The sequence below is a fragment of the Propithecus coquereli genome, unplaced genomic scaffold (assembly GCF_000956105.1).
Source record: "Propithecus coquereli isolate 6110/MARCELLA unplaced genomic scaffold, Pcoq_1.0 Scaffold124, whole genome shotgun sequence".
Lineage (NCBI taxonomy): Eukaryota > Metazoa > Chordata > Mammalia > Primates > Indriidae > Propithecus > Propithecus coquereli.
The window spans coordinates 2,537,564-2,554,939 of NW_012136525.1; the positions used below are offsets into that span (position 1 = coordinate 2,537,564).

The 17,376-nt window shown below is 49.2% G+C and overlaps 3 protein-coding genes across 3 annotated transcripts in view; 2 read left to right on the top strand and 1 right to left on the bottom strand.

Moving 5' to 3' along the window:
• The window catches only part of LPCAT3 (lysophosphatidylcholine acyltransferase 3), a 33,209-nt gene extending 27,693 nt beyond the window's left edge, over positions 1 to 5,516 (top strand). The window contains exons 4-13 of the mRNA XM_012637813.1: positions 553 to 646; positions 811 to 848; positions 1,268 to 1,446; positions 2,219 to 2,327; positions 3,114 to 3,200; positions 3,302 to 3,465; positions 4,254 to 4,401; positions 4,474 to 4,632; positions 4,742 to 4,870; positions 5,110 to 5,516. Of these exons, the coding sequence (XP_012493267.1) occupies positions 553 to 646; positions 811 to 848; positions 1,268 to 1,446; positions 2,219 to 2,327; positions 3,114 to 3,200; positions 3,302 to 3,465; positions 4,254 to 4,401; positions 4,474 to 4,632; positions 4,742 to 4,858 (1,095 nt within the window). The 3' untranslated portion in view covers positions 4,859 to 4,870; positions 5,110 to 5,516. The remainder of the gene's footprint in view (positions 1 to 552; positions 647 to 810; positions 849 to 1,267; positions 1,447 to 2,218; positions 2,328 to 3,113; positions 3,201 to 3,301; positions 3,466 to 4,253; positions 4,402 to 4,473; positions 4,633 to 4,741; positions 4,871 to 5,109) is intronic.
• Positions 5,517 to 5,764: 248 nt separating this feature from the next.
• On the bottom strand, positions 5,765 to 12,114 carry EMG1 (EMG1 N1-specific pseudouridine methyltransferase). Its single transcript, XM_012637814.1, has 6 exons — positions 11,803 to 12,114; positions 7,319 to 7,420; positions 7,068 to 7,209; positions 6,615 to 6,673; positions 6,381 to 6,530; positions 5,765 to 6,039 (listed from the first exon to the last, which is right to left on the bottom strand). Exons 1-6 carry the CDS (start codon positions 11,968 to 11,970, stop codon positions 5,926 to 5,928), a joined length of 735 nt encoding a protein of 244 aa, XP_012493268.1. The 5' UTR covers positions 11,971 to 12,114; the 3' UTR covers positions 5,765 to 5,925.
• Positions 12,115 to 12,136: 22 nt separating this feature from the next.
• On the top strand, positions 12,137 to 17,073 carry PHB2 (prohibitin 2). Its single transcript, XM_012637815.1, has 10 exons — positions 12,137 to 12,477; positions 12,640 to 12,724; positions 13,015 to 13,094; positions 13,988 to 14,172; positions 14,741 to 14,870; positions 14,964 to 15,067; positions 15,500 to 15,577; positions 15,958 to 16,034; positions 16,540 to 16,545; positions 16,714 to 17,073. Exons 1-10 carry the CDS (start codon positions 12,351 to 12,353, stop codon positions 16,739 to 16,741), a joined length of 900 nt encoding a protein of 299 aa, XP_012493269.1. The 5' UTR covers positions 12,137 to 12,350; the 3' UTR covers positions 16,742 to 17,073.
• Positions 17,074 to 17,376: the final 303 nt, after the last annotated feature.

Genomic DNA, 17,376 nt, shown 5'->3' on the forward strand with positions numbered 1-17,376 from the left:
CCTCGGCAGCTCAGGTTGCAGCTGACAGCGGTTCAGGGGACGGGGTAGGCAAGGGCCTGTGGTGGAGAAAAAGCAGTGAACTAGGAGACCTCACTTCTACCCCTTCTCCCGGCATTTCTCAGTGCGACTCCGGGCAGGTCACTCATGACAGGCCCCAGGTGTTTCATCTGCAGATTCTAACAGTAACTCCTGACCTGCCTCAAGGAAGGGGTGCCAGCTAATCCTTCGCACAAGACTGTGCCATGAAGCCTCTTTGATTCTCACCAGGATTAGCCCAGCTGTCCATGAGGGGGGTCGCTTAGAAGCAAGGCAGAAAACCAACTTAGAATGAGCCAAAGAAACTAAGCATCTAAATTCTCATCTGTTCAGCTGAGAAGCCTTGAGCAACACTCTTCCCGTTAGAGGTTCAGCATCTCCATTTGTAGGAATTTCTTAAGGCTTTTAACGATGGGACCAGGAGAAAGGGAAAATGAAGGAATACACTGGATTTCAGAGCAGGGAGAAAATAAATGGCAGAATAGATGGTAGAATAAATACCTCCCCCTCTCCTAGGCCTACCTTCTTGCTGGATATTATTACACAGCCACGGGCAACTACGATATCAAGTGGACGATGCCACATTGTGTTCTGACTTTGAAGCTGATTGGTGAGTGGTGGTCACTGCCTTCCTCCTTTTCATCTAGGCCCCTCCCCACCCCTCACAAACCTGCTCAGTGCTCCTCATCCACTCCTGGCTGCACTCAGTCCACGGGCCACATGCTCAGCATGTCCGCTCCCTCCACTCTACCCACCCCTTCTCTCTCTGCTCAGGTTTGGCTGTTGACTACTTTGACGGAGGGAAAGTTCAGGTAAGTACCCATTCCTCTGCAGAGAGCTTAAGGATTTAACCAGAGGGAAGGAAAAGGCTGTTGTTACCAAAAGGCTGGACCCAAGTATCAGGGCAGAGCCTCGTCCCCCAGCCTGTGCGATCTCCATTTCAGACAGCGCTGAGCAAGGATCAACAAACCTAATTAGCCCAGGATCCGGCTCTTGCACAAAGTCCAGAGATCAATGCCAGCGAGGCATTTGCTAAAGCAGTACAGCCAGCTATTACTAAGCTACCCCCACACAGACTCATTTCCACAAGAAACAACTATTTTTCATCCCCCAAAGAAAAGGCTATTTTAAGAACCCCAGTCAGTGGGGCACAAGGGTGGGGAACACGCAAACTGGCTCCTGGGGGGAGATTCGAGGCCATCCTGAACCATTCATTCTCTTCTCGGCATAGAATTCCTTGTCCTCTGAGCAACAGAAATATGCCATACGGGGTGTCCCTTCCCTGCTGGAAGTTGCTGGCTTCTCCTACTTCTATGGAGCCTTCTTGGTAGGGCCCCAGTTCTCAATGAACCACTACATGAAGCTGGTGCAGGGACAGCTGACTGACATACCAGGAAAAATACCAAACAGGTAATTGCCCCTCTTGGTCAAGACCTCCGTGTAGGTGTCTCACCCAGTAGTCACGCTGAAGTGACTTTCCTGAAGGCCAGCCCTGGCTGCATTCTCCAGCATGGTCCTGGCACAGAGACCTCTGTCACACGGGCCCTGGGCTGTTGTGACGGGCACTCTACTTGCTCGCCGCTGGGAGTGGGCCCTGCGCAGCTTGGTTTACTTCCAGCCAGCCGTGCGGACCCTGTAGCACAAACATAAAAATGCACTTTTGTGCCCGAAACAGTCACATCCCTGCCTTTAAAGCCCTTTTTCTCACTTAAAAAATTTTTTTTTGTTAAATATATATCAGCAGAAAACTTAAAAGTTGCCAAAAGAATTCCTTCATTGTGAACTTGTCCAGCTGTGTCTCGACATCAATTCAACCAAGATAGCAAGAAACAGATTCACATTAGTTATTATTATCTTATCTCCGGTGGGTTTTCAGTCCCAATGGAGACTGAGAACCTGGTGACACCTCAAGATCAGCAGCAGCCCTGTGGGGTAAACACGAGACTCACCCACACGCTCCCTTGCTGCCCCGACCTCCCCACGGCTCTCAGAGGCTGGCAGGCCCCATTCCGCATAGACGTGGAGAAGTCTTCCCCTGACACAGTGTAGACTTTGGGCAGCAGAGCTCCTCATCCCATTCCAGGTGGACAACCACACCCTGAAACACTCCTCTCCGTAGCTGAAGGTCAGAGGGTGACGGGAATGGACTCTGCCCTCTGTGACCCCACTTGTTCCTTTCCAGCACCCTACCCGCTCTCAAGCGCCTGAGTCTGGGCCTTGTCTACCTGGTGGTCTACACTCTGCTCAGCCCCCACATCACAGAAGACTATCTCCTCACTGAAGACTATGAAGTGAGTGGTCACTAAAGCAGCAGCAGTCTGACTGCACCAGAGCTAGAACGCGCACAGGCAAGGATCCCTGTAGATAGCAGAGAAGTAGGTAATGCCGTCTACAAATGCGTGTTGGTTTTGCTCTAGATCTGTGAGAGTTGGTGTCAATGCCAGCCGGGCCGGGCCACGCTCGTCAGCCAGCACTGAACGACCTTCGTGGGCACAGGGCTGTGCCAGGTGCACTGTTAGCACCCCTTACCTTCCCCAGGAGCAGCTCTTAGCTCGCTTTATTACATCCAGATGGTCCGCGGAGCACAGCAGCTTCCCATTCTCCAGCTCGTTTTCTTCTCCCGACTGGTAGATTTGGGGGCTTCTAGGGAATTCAGAAACCAGGGGAAGGGGAAGTGCTGGCCTTTGCTCCTGCCCAGCTGAAAGGCTGGAAACAGTTCCGTAACCATCCCGGGTAGGTTCCTCTGCTTAAATTAACGTCACACGTGGGTATGTCAAGGCCCTCTGCGTAGCGTTTCAAATGCTCAGTGCTTTGGGAATGAAGGCCAGGGATGGAAGAGTTAAGGACAGTGCTGTCCCAGGGTCTCCCAGGAAAAGGCGGTGAACGGGTGTTCACTGGGCCCCCTGCTTATTCCCCCCAGCCTCTGCGAAGGCAGTCAGGCCAGATTGTCAGGGAACATCTGGCAGCAGGACTTAGAGGTGCGAAGTAGCCAGCCACACATGTGAAAAGGGAGAGTGCCGCGGGAAGCTGCCTTGCCTGTGCGACATCCCTGACGCACGTGTGCTCTTTCTTTCAAGAACCACGCTTTCTGGTTCCGCTGCATGTACGTGCTGGTCTGGGGCAAGTTTGTGCTGTACAAATATGTCACCTGTTGGCTGGTTACAGTAAGTAGAAGAGATGAAACAGAGTCCTGTTGAGACACACCGCCCTTGCCCGTGGTGGGGGGAGGGTGGCGGGAACCCTAATGAGCCGTTCTCTCCGTCAGGAAGGAGTGTGCATTTTGACAGGGCTGGGCTTCAATGGCTTTGAAGGGGGCAAGGCAAAGTGGGACGCCTGCGCCAACATGAAGGTGTGGCTCTTTGAAACAACCCCCCGCTTCACTGGCACCATCGCCTCTTTCAACATCAACACCAATGCCTGGGTGTCCCGGTAAGCCGCTGGAGGGGAGGCCTGGACCCTGGACCTTCCACTGCTTTCCCAGATGAGGGGGGCCGGGATGTATCGTGTCACCTCCATCAGTCTTTCCCACATGGGTAGAACCTGCAGTCGCTCTCACATACAGAGTTTTGTCCCCACCCCTACCCCAAAAAACTGTTCCTGTCGTATTAGGAAAACAAAAGCAAAATATAAAAGCGCCTTGATGCTGGGCATGGATGCACACCCCTGGAGTCCCAGCTACTCCGGAGGCTGAGGTGGGAGGATGGTGTGAGCCTAGGAATTCGAGGCCAGCCCTAGGCAACATGGGGAAACCCATCTCAAAAAAATAAAAAAAGTGCTTTGAGTCTTGGGTGTTAATCCCAGTTTTGCCCCTGGTTTTATGTCCTCCATTGCCCTGTTTATAAACATCTTGGTTTACTCACTTGTGCCCACCTTTAGAGCGTGAACAGCACAAGTAGGAAACAGTCTGCCCGGTTCACCACTGACCTTCAGTGTCGGGCACTTAGTAGGCACTTGGTCATTACCTGCTGAACCAAGTGGCTTGGCCACGGTCACCAGCTACAGCTACACCTTGGGTCTGTTTTCTGTTTCTAAACCAAGACTGCCTTCCATCTCTAAAACTAATCAATTAGTGCTGCCTTCCATGCCGCTGGGGGCTACAAGTAGAAGCCAGCTACCATCCATTCCTCAGGTCATGAAAACCACACGCAAGATGGTGGCATGGTGGGCACCAAGCACTAGTCCACTGGAGGCTCATCCTTACTCACCCTTTTCTCTAGTTACCTCTACAAACGTCTCAAGTTCCTTGGAAATAAAGAACTATCCCAGGGTCTCTCATTGCTATTCCTGGCCCTCTGGCATGGCCTGCACTCAGGATACCTGGTCTGCTTCCAGATGGAATTCCTCATTGTGATTGTGGAAAGACAGGTAGGCCTCAAGGGTGTGGGTGAAAGGGTAATGAGAGACAAGACACTGGTGACCTCTCTCCTTCCTCCCCAGGCTGCCAGGCTAATACGAGAGAGCCCAGCCCTGAGCAACCTGGCCTCCATTAGGGTCCTACAACCTTTCTTCTATTTGGTGCAACAGACCATCCACTGGCTCTTTATGGGTTACTCGATGACTGCCTTCTGCCTCTTCACGTGGGACAAATGGCTTAAGGTGAGTGAAGGCCTGCTTGCGAGGCCGGGAGAGAACTACTGCACCCTTGAGGAGCAAGGGATTCTCGGTGCTTTACGTCTACCTCAGTGGCCTCCCTCTCCCCGCACAGGTGTATAAATCCATCTATTTTCTTGGCCACGTCGTCTTCTTGAGCCTTCTATTCATACTGCCTTATATTCACAAAGCAATGGTGCCAAGGAAAGAGAAGTTAAAGAAAACAGAATAATCTATTTCCCTGGTAAGTAAATGTCCCACAGCTAAGCTAAAACTACCAGGTTAGAAAATAGAGCAACAGACTCGGGGGGAAGGTAGTATTGGAAACGGGGTGAATGTCAAGGTAGCCTGCCTACTCAGGAACACAGCCTGGGCGCTGGCGACTCAGACTGACTGAGGCACGCTAGGAAAAAGCTGGAAGGGCCACAGACCAGGGACTAGGAGTAACTGACCAGCCTTCCAACCAGATGTCTTATCTTGCAGGTGGCCTACAGCAGGACTGGTGCAGAAACTACTTGTCTCCCTTTTCACAGCACTCCTTCGCCCCAGAGCACAGAGCACAGAAAGGCCAGGGAGTTGGAAGACACAGCACTCCCAGCTGTGCCTCTGCTGCCAGCCAAGTCTTCATTCGGGGCCAAAGGGGAAAACTCTTGTGGGAGGAGCAGAGGGGCCCACGTCTCCCGGGCTCCCCCATGCACGTTGCCTTATCTCTCCCCCTCCAGCCAGGAATCTGTTGTGTTTTTCTTCTGCCAATTTACTATGATTGTATATGTGCCGCTACCGCCACCCCCCCCATGGGGGGGAGGGATCGGGTGCAAGGCCCCGCCTGCTCCACTTTTTCTACCTTGGAACTGTACCAGATAAAATCACTTCTGTTGTTCAGTTTTTCACCGCTAGCATTCCTGACTGCTTTCTTTTGACACAGTTCTTCTCCGCACGTGCTATGGCTGAAACAACCAGGGGTCTCTTCTTTAGAGCACAGGAACCTAGGAAATCTGGAGCTAAAGCCTGCCTTCAAAGCCTAAAATCAAACTGCTAACTCTGTAACCTCACATCAAACCCTGAAATCTAAGGGGAACAAGCAGTTCACACCATTGGATACTGCCAAGTTTAGGAACCCCAAAACAACCCGGTTTGTAAGAATGGTATTTATAGGGACACAAACAGCAAATGGACAGCCTTGGCTTCCCCAGCCTCCAGTCTCAGTTCAGGAAGCTCATCTTCCAGCGGTCAGCTCAGAATAGGGCCAAGGGACGCCATGTCAACGGTCTTTGGTTTCAGAATAGGGTTCTCCCGCTGTCAAATGACCCCCCACACTTCTTCAAAGGCTGTGGTCAGTTTTGCACAGGTAAGGGCAGCAGAAAGCGGGTAGTTGCTGATGGACACCATCTTTTCTGTATACTCCACACTGACCTAAGGAGAGAAGAGTTCTGTTAGCCGACACTATCACTCTGTAGCAGGTTCAACCCTTCTTTAGGGTAGGACAACTATGGCTGAGCTGATATTTCAACTGTGCTATTTAATATCAAGTTTCTTCAAAGGATGAAGAAAGTCCTAGCTGTGACTATTACAAATATGGCAGCAGTCCTCAAAGATGTGCCCTGGGGCAGGGTGTGAAACCGGCATTTGTCTTCTAGCTCTGTCCATACCCTCGGTTTCCCAACTTGTGAGGACAGGATGCTAACAACAGCCCTGGGAATGCTGCACTAGAATTCAGCTCTATGAAGAACGGAAGGGCTAAGCCCAAGCCTTACCTTGCCATGGGCAAAGGCCCCCACCACGAAAACAATAGGATCACTGCTGGGCACCAGCTCTCGCACATCGCTGATGACTGGGATGGAGAAGGAAGTGCCAATTTTCATACATCCAACTGGGAAGTGATCTGACACTGGATTCTTAATTACCTAAATAAAAAAAAGAGAGAGAGAAATCAGCCCCAGAAACACCCCCAGAACCCTACCTTCAACCAGCAGGTTTCAATACCTCACCTTCAAGAGCTTCTGGGGCCCATCAGCTGCTCGAACACTGAGTTTGTGTAAAAGCTGAACTAGGAGGGGGAAAAAAAGTTCAGAGCTAAGTGAAGGCCACACTCCTTCAGCCCAGTAATCTAACCAGGAAAACCCACAGGTAAGATGGATTCCACATGTCTGTTATATCCAGAGTGGACTCCTGATATGTTACGGACACAGTCATCAAGCATATGACTAATAGTACAGTGAAGGGTTCAGACTCGCCCTTTTACACTCAGCCAGGAACCCACTGCCACAACAGGAGAGTGGTACTTCCATGCACATGGGAAAAGAATGGAGAAAGAGTCTTGTCCTGCTGTCAATCATGTTGTTCCTCCCTCCCCTCGCTTAAAAGTTCGACCTTTAATTCTCCCTTTGCTTTTCCTCCCTTCTTCACGATTGCCAAGTTTGTGCTGAACTAAGGCTTCTCACCCATGAGGCCACAAAAGCGGTCAAAGGTTCTGGGAATCCGAGTCTGGGGGTTCACTTCAATCAGAACATTCTTCTGTGTGTGGATGTAAACCTGGAGCAAGCCAGCTCGGTTCAGGGGACTGTCCATCAGCATCAGTAAACTCTGAGGAAGGCAGAAACCAAGGCACAGTTAAGGCTGAAGAAAAGCAGCATTCGGCTGCGTTACCTTCCACATAGGCTGAAAGGGCCATGAGCTCTGTCCCTGGAGTTACCTGGTGGGCTATGTCTGGCCTCACTTCCCCAGGGTCCCGTCCATTCTTCAACAACATAGACTTGTGCTTGTCACAGTTCAGTAGCTCATACGTCTTCCCTACCTGAGGGACGAGGAACATAATGAGAGAGCAACGTAAGCTTCTATTACCTAGCCCTGTGATTCTCAAAGTGTGGTCCCCAAGCCAGCAGCAGCATCACCGTCTGGAAGCTTGTTAGGCAAGTTCTCAGGCCCACTCTAGACCTATTAAATAGACACTCTGGGGGTGGGGCCCAGCAAGCCCTTCATAGGATTACTGTAGGGCCATATTTGCACCCCTCAAGTAACTGGTCTTAGAGGGAAAAGGGAGGGAAGGGCACACCCTGTGATTTCACGTTATCTACCCTGGATTTAAGTTTAAAACCTGAGGCTATGAGACAAGGCCAGTGAGAGATTTTTGAAACCAGGCAGGAGTTAGGTTAGTGAGTAAGGATGAATGCTTGTGTTTATCACAGGAGTACTATGTATGTTCTGGGCACATATACATACATAGTCTCTACCCTCGGTTTGCTTATAACAAAACAAATATGCGCTAAGGGAAAAGCTGCTCATCTGAACAGGAAGAAGTGTGAAAATTCTAATGATGCAGGAGGTAGTTTAATCAAGGAATACTTCTCTCTGAAGTAAAACAAAGAGGTTACTCCCAGTTTTAAGACTGGCCATAAGCAAAGGTACAGACAGAATCAAGAAAAAGAAGAAATGGAGAAAGTAAATTTTGGAAAAAAGTGGGAAATGAGACACTGAAGGGCAGTGACTATATATGAAACTGCTTTGTAAACTGCAGAATCCTAATGTGTCAAGCACAGAGCCAGAAATAATTCTGGAGTAAGAGGGACAGGATGAGAATGACTGAGAAACACTCTCCTGGCAACTCTGTGTATACCAGAAAAGACACTCGCTAGAAGTTTGATATAAAGAGCTGGACTACATCTGTAACAGCTAAAAAAAATAATTGCAAGTTGCAATTTGGAAACCTAAAGAGCATTAGGGTGGTCAGTAAAAAGTATGAAAACATACTGTTAGGTATAAATACAGGTTTTGAAAGCCTAAAATTTTATGTATCACTAAAACATTTGTATATGTCTAGCAACATCTGGAGATACATGGCTCTAAGGGGAGAGGGATATAGATTTTTTTTTTTTTTTTTTTTTGAGACAGAGTCTCGCTCTGTTGCCCAGGCTAGAGTGCCGTGGCGTCAGCCTAGCTCACAGCAACCTCAAACTCCTGGGCTCAAGTGATCCTCCTGCCTCAGCCTCCCGAGTAGCTGGGACTATAGGCAATGTGCCACCATGCCCAGCTAATTTTTTCTATATATTTTTAGTTGTCTAATTAATTTCTTTGTATTTTTAGTAGAGACGGGGTCTCACTCTTGCTCAGGCTGGTTTCGAACTCCTGAGCTCAAACAATCCGCCCACCTCGGCCTCCCAGAGTGCTAGGATTACAGGTGTGAGCCACCGCGCCCGGCCGGGATATAGATTTTGAAATGAATTGTAGTTGAAATAACAAGAATGTCAGAAAGTAAGCCCAAAGAATAGAGGACCGAGAGTTAAGTCCATGGGACACCCTTAGTTACAGAAGGAAAAGAAACCCTTGAATAGAATAATCCAGTTTCAACCCATTAGTAGGATATAACCAGGGTTTTTGTTCTTTTAATGAAACAGAAAACATCAGATTTGTATACAGTAATGGTAAATAATTGTTTATGAACTTTTGGTTTTATATAGTTAAATGTGTATACTGGCTCACAATGTAACTTTTTTGTTGTGGGTTGTGGTTAATAAGCTTGAAAACCATAAACTAGAATAATCAGAGAAAGAATACTATGTGTCATGACTATAAAAGGTATTGAAGATAAATAGGAAATAATTTTTTAACCTTATTCTCTGTTCTCAAAAACAGTAAACAAACACATGAATACTTAAATTATAATGAACATGGAAGGAAAGTAAATGGTTCAATAAAGGATTATGTCCAAGCCTGGGCATAGTGGCTCACACCCGTAATCCCAACAATTTGGGAGGCTGAGGCAGGAGGATTGCTTGAAGCCAGGAGTTCAAGACCAGCCTGGGCAACATAGCAAGACCTCATCTCTATAAAAAAATTTTTAAAAATTAGCTGGGCGTGGTGGCACACGCCTGTAGTATCAGCTACTCAGGAGGCTGAGGCAAGAGGATCGTTCAAGCTCAGGAGTTCTTGAACTATGATCAAGCCACTGCACTCCAGCTTGGGTGACAGTGAGACCCCACCTCTCTTAGAAGAAAAAAAAAGGATTATAACAACAGGAGCTAATTTGTACCCAGGGAGTCATTCCTCTGACAAAGTAACATTTAACCTAATAATTAAAAGAATGAACAGCCTGATATAAACTCAATAATTGTTAAATGCTGGCAGAAGCAAAAGGTGCCACTACAAGGAAACAAAAGATAACAGTATAGTTCAATAAAGATTTCAACCATCTGTTTTGCTACAACAGGGGGTCCAGTCGTCATCTGTGGCATATGTAGCTTGCTCTATAAACCTAAGGCTTGCTCTTGCTATATAATCCTATCTTGCTCCCCCTCAATAAATTTCACCTTGTGCTTGCCTTAAAAAAAGAAAAAATTTCAACCATTTATGAATACTTCTATCACTACTAAAGTACCATTGATGACAATTTGGCCTAAATTCTTCCACAGCACGCTCTAGGGAATTTTAATTCGGTGATTAAAAGTTAATTTTCAACTTCTTAATAAGTAACCTAGAACAAATAACTGATTCTAACTGCCAGACATTATTCTAAACGCTTTATACATATTAACTTATTTAATCCTTCCAACAACCCAATAAGGCAGGTACTATTATTATCCCCACGGAATACATGAGGAAACTAAGTGGTTAAGTGATTTGCCTAACAAAGGTCATACAACTAGTAAGTAGGTAGAAGGGATTTGAACCCAAGCAGCCTAATGCACATCTGTTTACACTGTCAACCACTCTCCTGACACAGACGTGCTTTTCACATTTGGCAAGTTAGTTATATGGGATAGCTGACTTCACAAATGTCAAAATTAACATTCAGAAGAAACAGGCTAGAAAAATAGTAGGCAATTACTGAAAAATGAATTTAAGAGCCTATAATTAGGTTAGAAATAATTACAGAAGGAGAGAAAACCTGATTAGCTGGTCATTTAAATAACAGGTTTTCTAGACTGCTAGCTTAATTAAGTGCCACAGTGGTTGAGGAAGAACAGATGGTAAAAATCTCACCTTAAATTGTTAATGAAAATGTACTACTTTTAAAGGACTTTCGTTACAGTCCTCCTGTGTGGTTCACAGTTAAGGTATTATCCCCATTTTACAAACTGAGAACAAACTTGTTTTCTCATTATCACCCACTTAAAATAAGTGTAAGAACCAAGATGAGGCTGCGCACTGTGGCTCACACCTGTAATACCAGCAACTCAGGAGGCCAAGGCAAGAGGACTGCTTGAGGCCAGGAATTTGAGGCTGCAGTGACCTGTGACAGTGACACTGGACTCTAGCCAGGATTACAGAGTGAGACCCTGTCTCTGGGAGGGGAAAAAGGAACCAAGATTAAAATCTAGGCCTGGCTTCCACCCTGAGAGCCACGTGGAAACAGAGCAACTCGGGCCGGCAAATGTATGTTTCCAGTTCCCACTCTCCTGGGCATCCACATTCTCGTTCTCTCTCTTTCTCTCCGGTGCTTCTTGCTCAACTCACGTCCCTTCCGCTCCCTCCCCTCCTTTTCTGCCTCTGCCCTCTTTGCTGGCTGTCCCCATAAAAAAAAAAAAAATCCAGGCCTAATTTCTAAGCCAATGCTATTTCTTCTAAGCCTACTCAATGAATAGGTTTAGCTCTAAAAAGTAGAAGAAACAAAAAAGGAATAAGAACATTCCACAGGACTTTAAGATAGAGAATTTGCTGGTTCTGTTACATTCGGGAAGAGAGACAAATGATAAGTAAAAAAAAAAGGGAGGGTGTAAAAGTATTAAATGACAATCTGGAGATAGTATAGAGGTCGATAGTATAGAAAGGTGACAGTGGACACCCTTTAATGAACTGAAACATGAAGACCTTACGAAATAAGAGTGGGCAGACTAGGCTACAGCTACTACTTTTCTCGTTTCGTTTGCCCAGTAACTAGTCCTAGGATGCATTATGTCGCAATGTACGAAACTCTCCTCCCCTAGATGCCTTTGTATCACAGAATCCTAGTTAATCAACTGGACGCAAGGTGGCGAGGGTTAGAATACGATTCAAGAAAGGCGAAAGAAAATGAGTACTGGCAACCCAGGATATCAAAGCAAGAGACAGCCAATTAGGCTACCCTTCCTCCAAAAGAATGTTTCACCTCTCTACTTTCTCCATCCACTCTGAGCCCCTCACCCTCATCCCAGAGTCCCATCCTATTGATCTACCAAATCTCTACCTCCTGTCCGAAACTACCTTGACTGTTTCCAGACTGGCCCCTTCCAGCACCACAATGAGCCTACGGCCTCCGATCTTGCTTCCTGCCCCGAGTCGGGGCCTCTTGGGCGCCGCAGCATCCCAGTCCTGTTCCTGCTCCCCACCGCTCCGCTCGCGAGGTTGGAATCCACCTCTGGGCGCGGCCATCTTGCAACCGGACCGGAAATTGCGCTAGCGCGTTTAACTGAGAACCTCGCGCTGTCCTAATCGCAAACTTCCTCCCGGCTGCCATTTTGAAAGTGGGCGCTTGGAAATGGCGATGGCTTGCTCTTGCGCTACCTTCCCTGGGAGGGCAGGGTTCCAGAAAGAGGCGGGACTTCCGGATGCGCGATTTCTGTGCGCGAAGTTCAGGTCGGCTGTGGAAAAGGGGGAGGACTTTAAAGGGAGCGCACTTCCGGTGCCCTTTCTCCCGCCAGCATTACTGGCCCGAACCCTCGTGTGAAGGGTGTGATCCCAAAACTGGAGTAGGGTAGAGGCGGGCCGGCACCCCCTTCTGATCTCTGGTGCCGACGGCCTCAGGATCAGACATGGCCCAGAACTTGAAGGACTTAGCGGGGCGGCTGCCCGCCGGGCCACGGGGCATGGGCACGGCGCTGAAGCTGCTGCTGGGGGCTGGCGCCGTGGCCTACGGTGTCCGCGAATCCGTGTTCACCGGTGAGAAAACCTCCTCCCGCTCGCGGGACGCTTCCCGCCCCTCCCCAGACCCCCTGCCCTGTCTCTCCAGGTCCTCGCACTCACCTAGCCCCTCACCCCGCCCCAGCAGAGCCTAGCACTTTGAGCAGCGGCGTGATCTGATCCCAACCCCTCTCCCCACAGTGGAAGGCGGTCAGAGAGCCATCTTCTTTAATCGGATCGGTGGCGTGCAGCAGGACACCATCCTGGCCGAGGGCCTTCACTTCAGGTAATGGCCGACTGACCCTGACCCTTCACCCTTGACGCCACCCCTCCAAGGCTGTGGTCAGACTCGAAACAGGTTTCAGCGCTGCTCCTTCCCCCCTCACCTGCGCTCCCAGGACAGTGGGTGCTGCCCCAGACTCCTGCGGCACATAAACTGTTGTTATCCAAAGGGAGAAGAGAATCTCTCCTTGTCCACGGTCAGTCTGGGGAGAAACAGGCCAGAAAATACCGTGGTGAGGCAAAGCTAGTGAAACTGCAGTTTCCTGATACCTATCCCTGTCCTCTCCCCTCCAGGATCCCCTGGTTCCAGTACCCCATTATCTATGACATTCGGGCCAGACCTCGAAAAATCTCCTCCCCCACGGGCTCCAAAGGTAGGTCTGAGCACTCAGTAGTCACATGGCAGGTGGGATACCTAAAGTAAACAAGGGAATCTGGCAGGAGACCCTAGGGGAAGGTGGTAGTTCAGGTCTCTTAGGCCTTGGTTTCCACTCTGCAAGCAAGAACCATAACAAAAGTACCTGCCTCCTGGGGTTAAAGCAATACATTCTGGACACACTATGCGTTTGCACGTTTTTATTACCTTTCTTTCCCTCTCTCCTAATGTATACTCAATGAACATTATCTGTCCTTTGTCCTATTCACTGCCTAGATCAAAGCCTTGTTTTAAAACCTTTTTTTCTTCTAACTGCTTGACTTATGAATTATATCTACAGTTCTATCCACTAGTACACACTGTTCTGGAGGAGTGAGACCCCACTCTTGACAAGTTCACCTGTTTGCTACTTCTAGACCAGACTTAGAAGCCAGCCTTTGAGATTCCCAGACCCCTTCCTCATCCCCATCCCCATACATGTACGCACTGAGGAAAGTAGCTCACCTGTGACCGGTAATGTACTTATTTGTACTGTTTTTAGTGCAGGTCACTAGGTATTCATTCACTGAACCGTGGGCCCTGAGAATAAAAGATTCATAAAAAAAAAACACAAGCCTTGTCCTCAAGTCCTTGTAGGAGCTAGATGGTCATGGCACAGCACTATGTAGAGCCTTCGGTAGGGGTTGTGTGCGTACTGTGGGAAAAGGCACTCAGCCCTCCTAGTGGAGGGGTTGTGGGTAAAGAAGGCTGCACAGTGGATGCTTTCACCTGTGCAGGGTCACAGCTTCTTGTCAACCTGATTGTTCTCTCCCCTCCACGGGGGGCACATGGAGGAGAAAACGCTTGGGAAGGGGTTTGGCCTTAACCAGCCACTGCTGACCTCACTCTCAGACCTGCAGATGGTGAACATCTCCCTGCGAGTGCTGTCTCGACCCAATGCCCAGGAGCTTCCTAGCATGTACCAGCGCTTAGGGCTAGACTACGAAGAACGAGTGCTGCCATCCATTGTCAACGAGGTGCTCAAGAGTGTGGTGGCCAAGTTCAACGCCTCACAGCTGATCACCCAGCGGGCCCAGGTCTGACTCCCATCACCGTTTGCATGATGTCAGCATTTCCCTCCTAGGCCTGCAATACTATATATTAGCAAAGGCAGCTTAATTAGAAAAGGGTTGTCACTCTGGGTCCATTTTCACTTAAAAGCTGTACTAATTACCACTGTGAGAAATAGGAGAGCCAACATTAGAGCTCCATAGCCGTCAGTGTTAGGAAGCATAGGAGAAAATACGAAGTCTTGACTTTTCTTGCCCCTCTTTCAGCAGAGAAGTTCATGTTACAGGTTTGCCTGACAGGAAGCTAAGGAGATGCACATTATATTGGAGGGAGTGGAGGATTGGGAAGTGGAAGTCAGTGTGACCTCAGGCAGTCACATCGCCTCCCTAAGGCTGTCTCATCTATCAGATAAAAAAATTGAACCAAGTCCTTTCCAACTCAGATGTTATAGTGAGGAACTAAGAAGGGGTTAGTGAGTTTTCTGCCGTTCTCAAGGGATCTGGTATCCAGATGGTAATGGCAACACATCCTTCCTTTCAGTTCTCCAGTCCCCTCAAACCACCCCTTCCATCCCCTCCTCACCCCTGCCCCCAGGTATCCCTGTTGATCCGACGGGAGCTGACAGAAAGGGCCAAGGACTTCAGCCTTATCCTGGATGATGTCGCCATCACAGAGCTGAGCTTTAGCCGAGAGTACACAGCTGCTGTAGAAGCCAAACAAGTGGGTGAGTCACAAGAATAGTAGGGCAAGGGCTTCTGCCATGCAGAAGGAAGAAGACACCTCACATCTGTGACCCCCTGCCTCTCTCTCACCACAGCCCAGCAGGAGGCCCAGCGAGCCCAGTTCTTGGTGGAAAAAGCAAAGCAGGAACAGCGGCAGAAGATTGTGCAGGCTGAGGGTGAGGCTGAGGCCGCCAGGATGATATCCTTCTGTTAGAGCAATCTCGGCTCAGCCCCTAGAGCTCCCTGCTTTCCCGTCCTCCCTCAGGGGCCGGCTGATGAGACTAAGGCGAATGCGACTCCGTGCTGTCTGACCCTTGGCTCCTTGTTGGGGGCGGGGGGTGGATATAGACAAGATCTGAAGTCTTAGTGGGGGTACCCAAGGCTGGCTCCCCACTGTAAGGCCAGATCAATAGCACTACTGGCCTTGCCTCCGTTTCTGCTGCTGCCCCCAGTTCCTGGCAGCAGCCTGCAGGGAGGCCCACAGATGGGGCCCAAAGTAGGGCTGGACACGAGCTATCTGAGCGCAACCTTGGATCTGACAGCCCAGAGGAGGACTAGAGCGAGGGAGTGGTGAGAATGGGGCCAGGATGAGACCCGCCCTTGTGTGAACCCTTAACCCTACCCTGCTCACCTTGGAGAAGCGCTGAGCAAGAACCCTGGCTACATCAAACTTCGAAAGATCCGGGCAGCCCAGAACATCTCCAAGACGGTTAGTGTGAGAGCCCAGCATCTGTCACAGCGCTGCCTTGAGACCAGAAGTGTTTTCAGTTAACACACATGGAAGTGAGGGAATTAGAGTGTTGTTTGTTCGGGTTTCTACTGAAACTGTCCTCTCTGGCACTCTTCCCCTCCTGGAGAACAATTCCTCTGGGCTCCCCCGACCTTTTGTTCATGGCTCTGTTATGGTACTAAGACATCGCAGCTGCTCACTGCTCTGGATCCTTGGGTGAGAGCGGAAACCATGTCTTATTCATCACGGCATCCCTGGTCCTAACCCACGTGCGTTTCGTGAAGTGGCTATTGAGTTGCGAGAGTAGGGATCCAGGGCTTTGCTTACTGCAGGCATCTGTCTTGTCTCCTGCCCCGTAGATTGCGACGTCACAGAACCGAATCTATCTCACTGCTGAAAACCTAGTGCTGAACCTACAGGATGAAAGTTTCACCCGGTGAGAGACGTGACTGCAGTGGGATGTCACAAAGAACATGGGGCTTAAATGTGGTCACTTAGGCTCTGGAGTCTGTAACATCTACTCGTGTGACCCTTGAAAGACTATTTTTCTGAACCAAAGTTAGAAAAGGAGGTACTTCACAATTCCTATCTTGCATCTCATTGGATTCATTTTAAGAAATCAAATAGGATTATTCATGTAAAAAGTACTTTAATTGTAAAGTTTTTGTCTAACTGAAAAACGATGGAAGATGATCATCAGTTTTCTTACTTAAGAGCCCTCTGGTGCATGGAAAGATGTTAGGACAGGAGAAAATGAGAAATAGAGGGGCCATGAGACAAGTCCTCCTTTTAGGAGCCTGAAGTTCCTGGCGGCCAACCTTGTTTGTCTTTTTCTCTTGGGAGCCAAGGAGGGGTCAGAGCTGGGTGGGGCCTGAAGCTGTCGATTCTCACACGCATTTCTCTTCTCTGTTTCCTGTTCATCTGGCGATCTGGGACCACAGGGGAAGGTAAGTTGTCACTACGTCCTTGTTTCTATGGGGTCCTGCAGGCCACCTTCTCCGGGTAACCCACCTCACCTTTCTCACCTCCCCACAGACAATCGGGAGGAGGGAATGGCCTGGAGTGCTCTCACATTTTATGTCCCCTAATAATATCATCTGTCCCTTTTTCCACAGTGACAGCCTCATCAAGGGTAAGAAATGAGCGTGGGAACCAAGAACTCCACCTCCAGAGAGCAAGTGGATCTTCTCCAGTTTTTGAGGAGCCAGCTAGGGGTCCAGCATACTCCCACCCACCCCCAGTGTCACATGATGGTCCCCCCCACACCCGCACAGGCCTCACGACCCCTCTTGGATTAAGGAAGACTGAAGACCAGCCCTTTTTCTGGGGAATGACTTTCCTCCTTCGTGCTGGCCAGGGGTGTTGGGACAGCGTGTTATTTCTCAGTGATTTCCTAGCGTTGTTCCCTCCCTCAAGGTTGGGAGGAGATAACCACCAACCCAGGAATTCTCAATAAATTTTTATTACTTAAGCTGCAGTCAGGGCTTCAGGTGTGTCTGGCTGTGTGGCTGATTCACGGAGGCGCGCATGCGCACGCACGGTCACATGCGAGCTCCCCCGGGTCTGTCTTTGTCTCTGCCAGCAGAGGGCGCAGGGAATCTGGACAGGGTGGCTAAAGGGGGAGCAGGCCTGGGCTCTAAATTGGTCCTAAGCCCTACCCTCGGGTCCTGAGGCCCAGCTGTGCTAGTCACCCCACCCTCCGTCTCTACCACATCACTCACTGATTTGCCAACATCTTTTTTAAGGTTAGAGCAGCTGTGGCTTTGCTGAGCCAGAAG

Bases quoted from the DNA above. Each gene is read 5' to 3' on its own strand.
- EMG1 (XM_012637814.1), bottom strand. From the start codon at position 11,970: ATGGCCGCGCCCAGAGGTGGATTCCAACCTCGCGAGCGGAGCGGTGGG. The intron at 6,674-7,067 runs GTGAGAAGCCTT...TCCCCCTCCTAG, and splicing joins CCGCTTTTGTGGCCTCATGG to TTCAGCTTTTACACAAACTC. The intron at 6,040-6,380 runs GTAAGGCTTGGG...TTCTCTCCTTAG, and splicing joins GGGCCTTTGCCCATGGCAAG to GTCAGTGTGGAGTATACAGA.
- PHB2 (XM_012637815.1), top strand. From the start codon at position 12,351: ATGGCCCAGAACTTGAAGGACTTAGCGGGGCGGCTGCCCGCCGGGCCA. The intron at 15,068-15,499 runs ATATCCTTCTGT...TACCCTGCTCAC, and splicing joins AGGCTGAGGCCGCCAGGATG to CTTGGAGAAGCGCTGAGCAA. The intron at 15,578-15,957 runs GTTAGTGTGAGA...CCTGCCCCGTAG, and splicing joins CCCAGAACATCTCCAAGACG to ATTGCGACGTCACAGAACCG.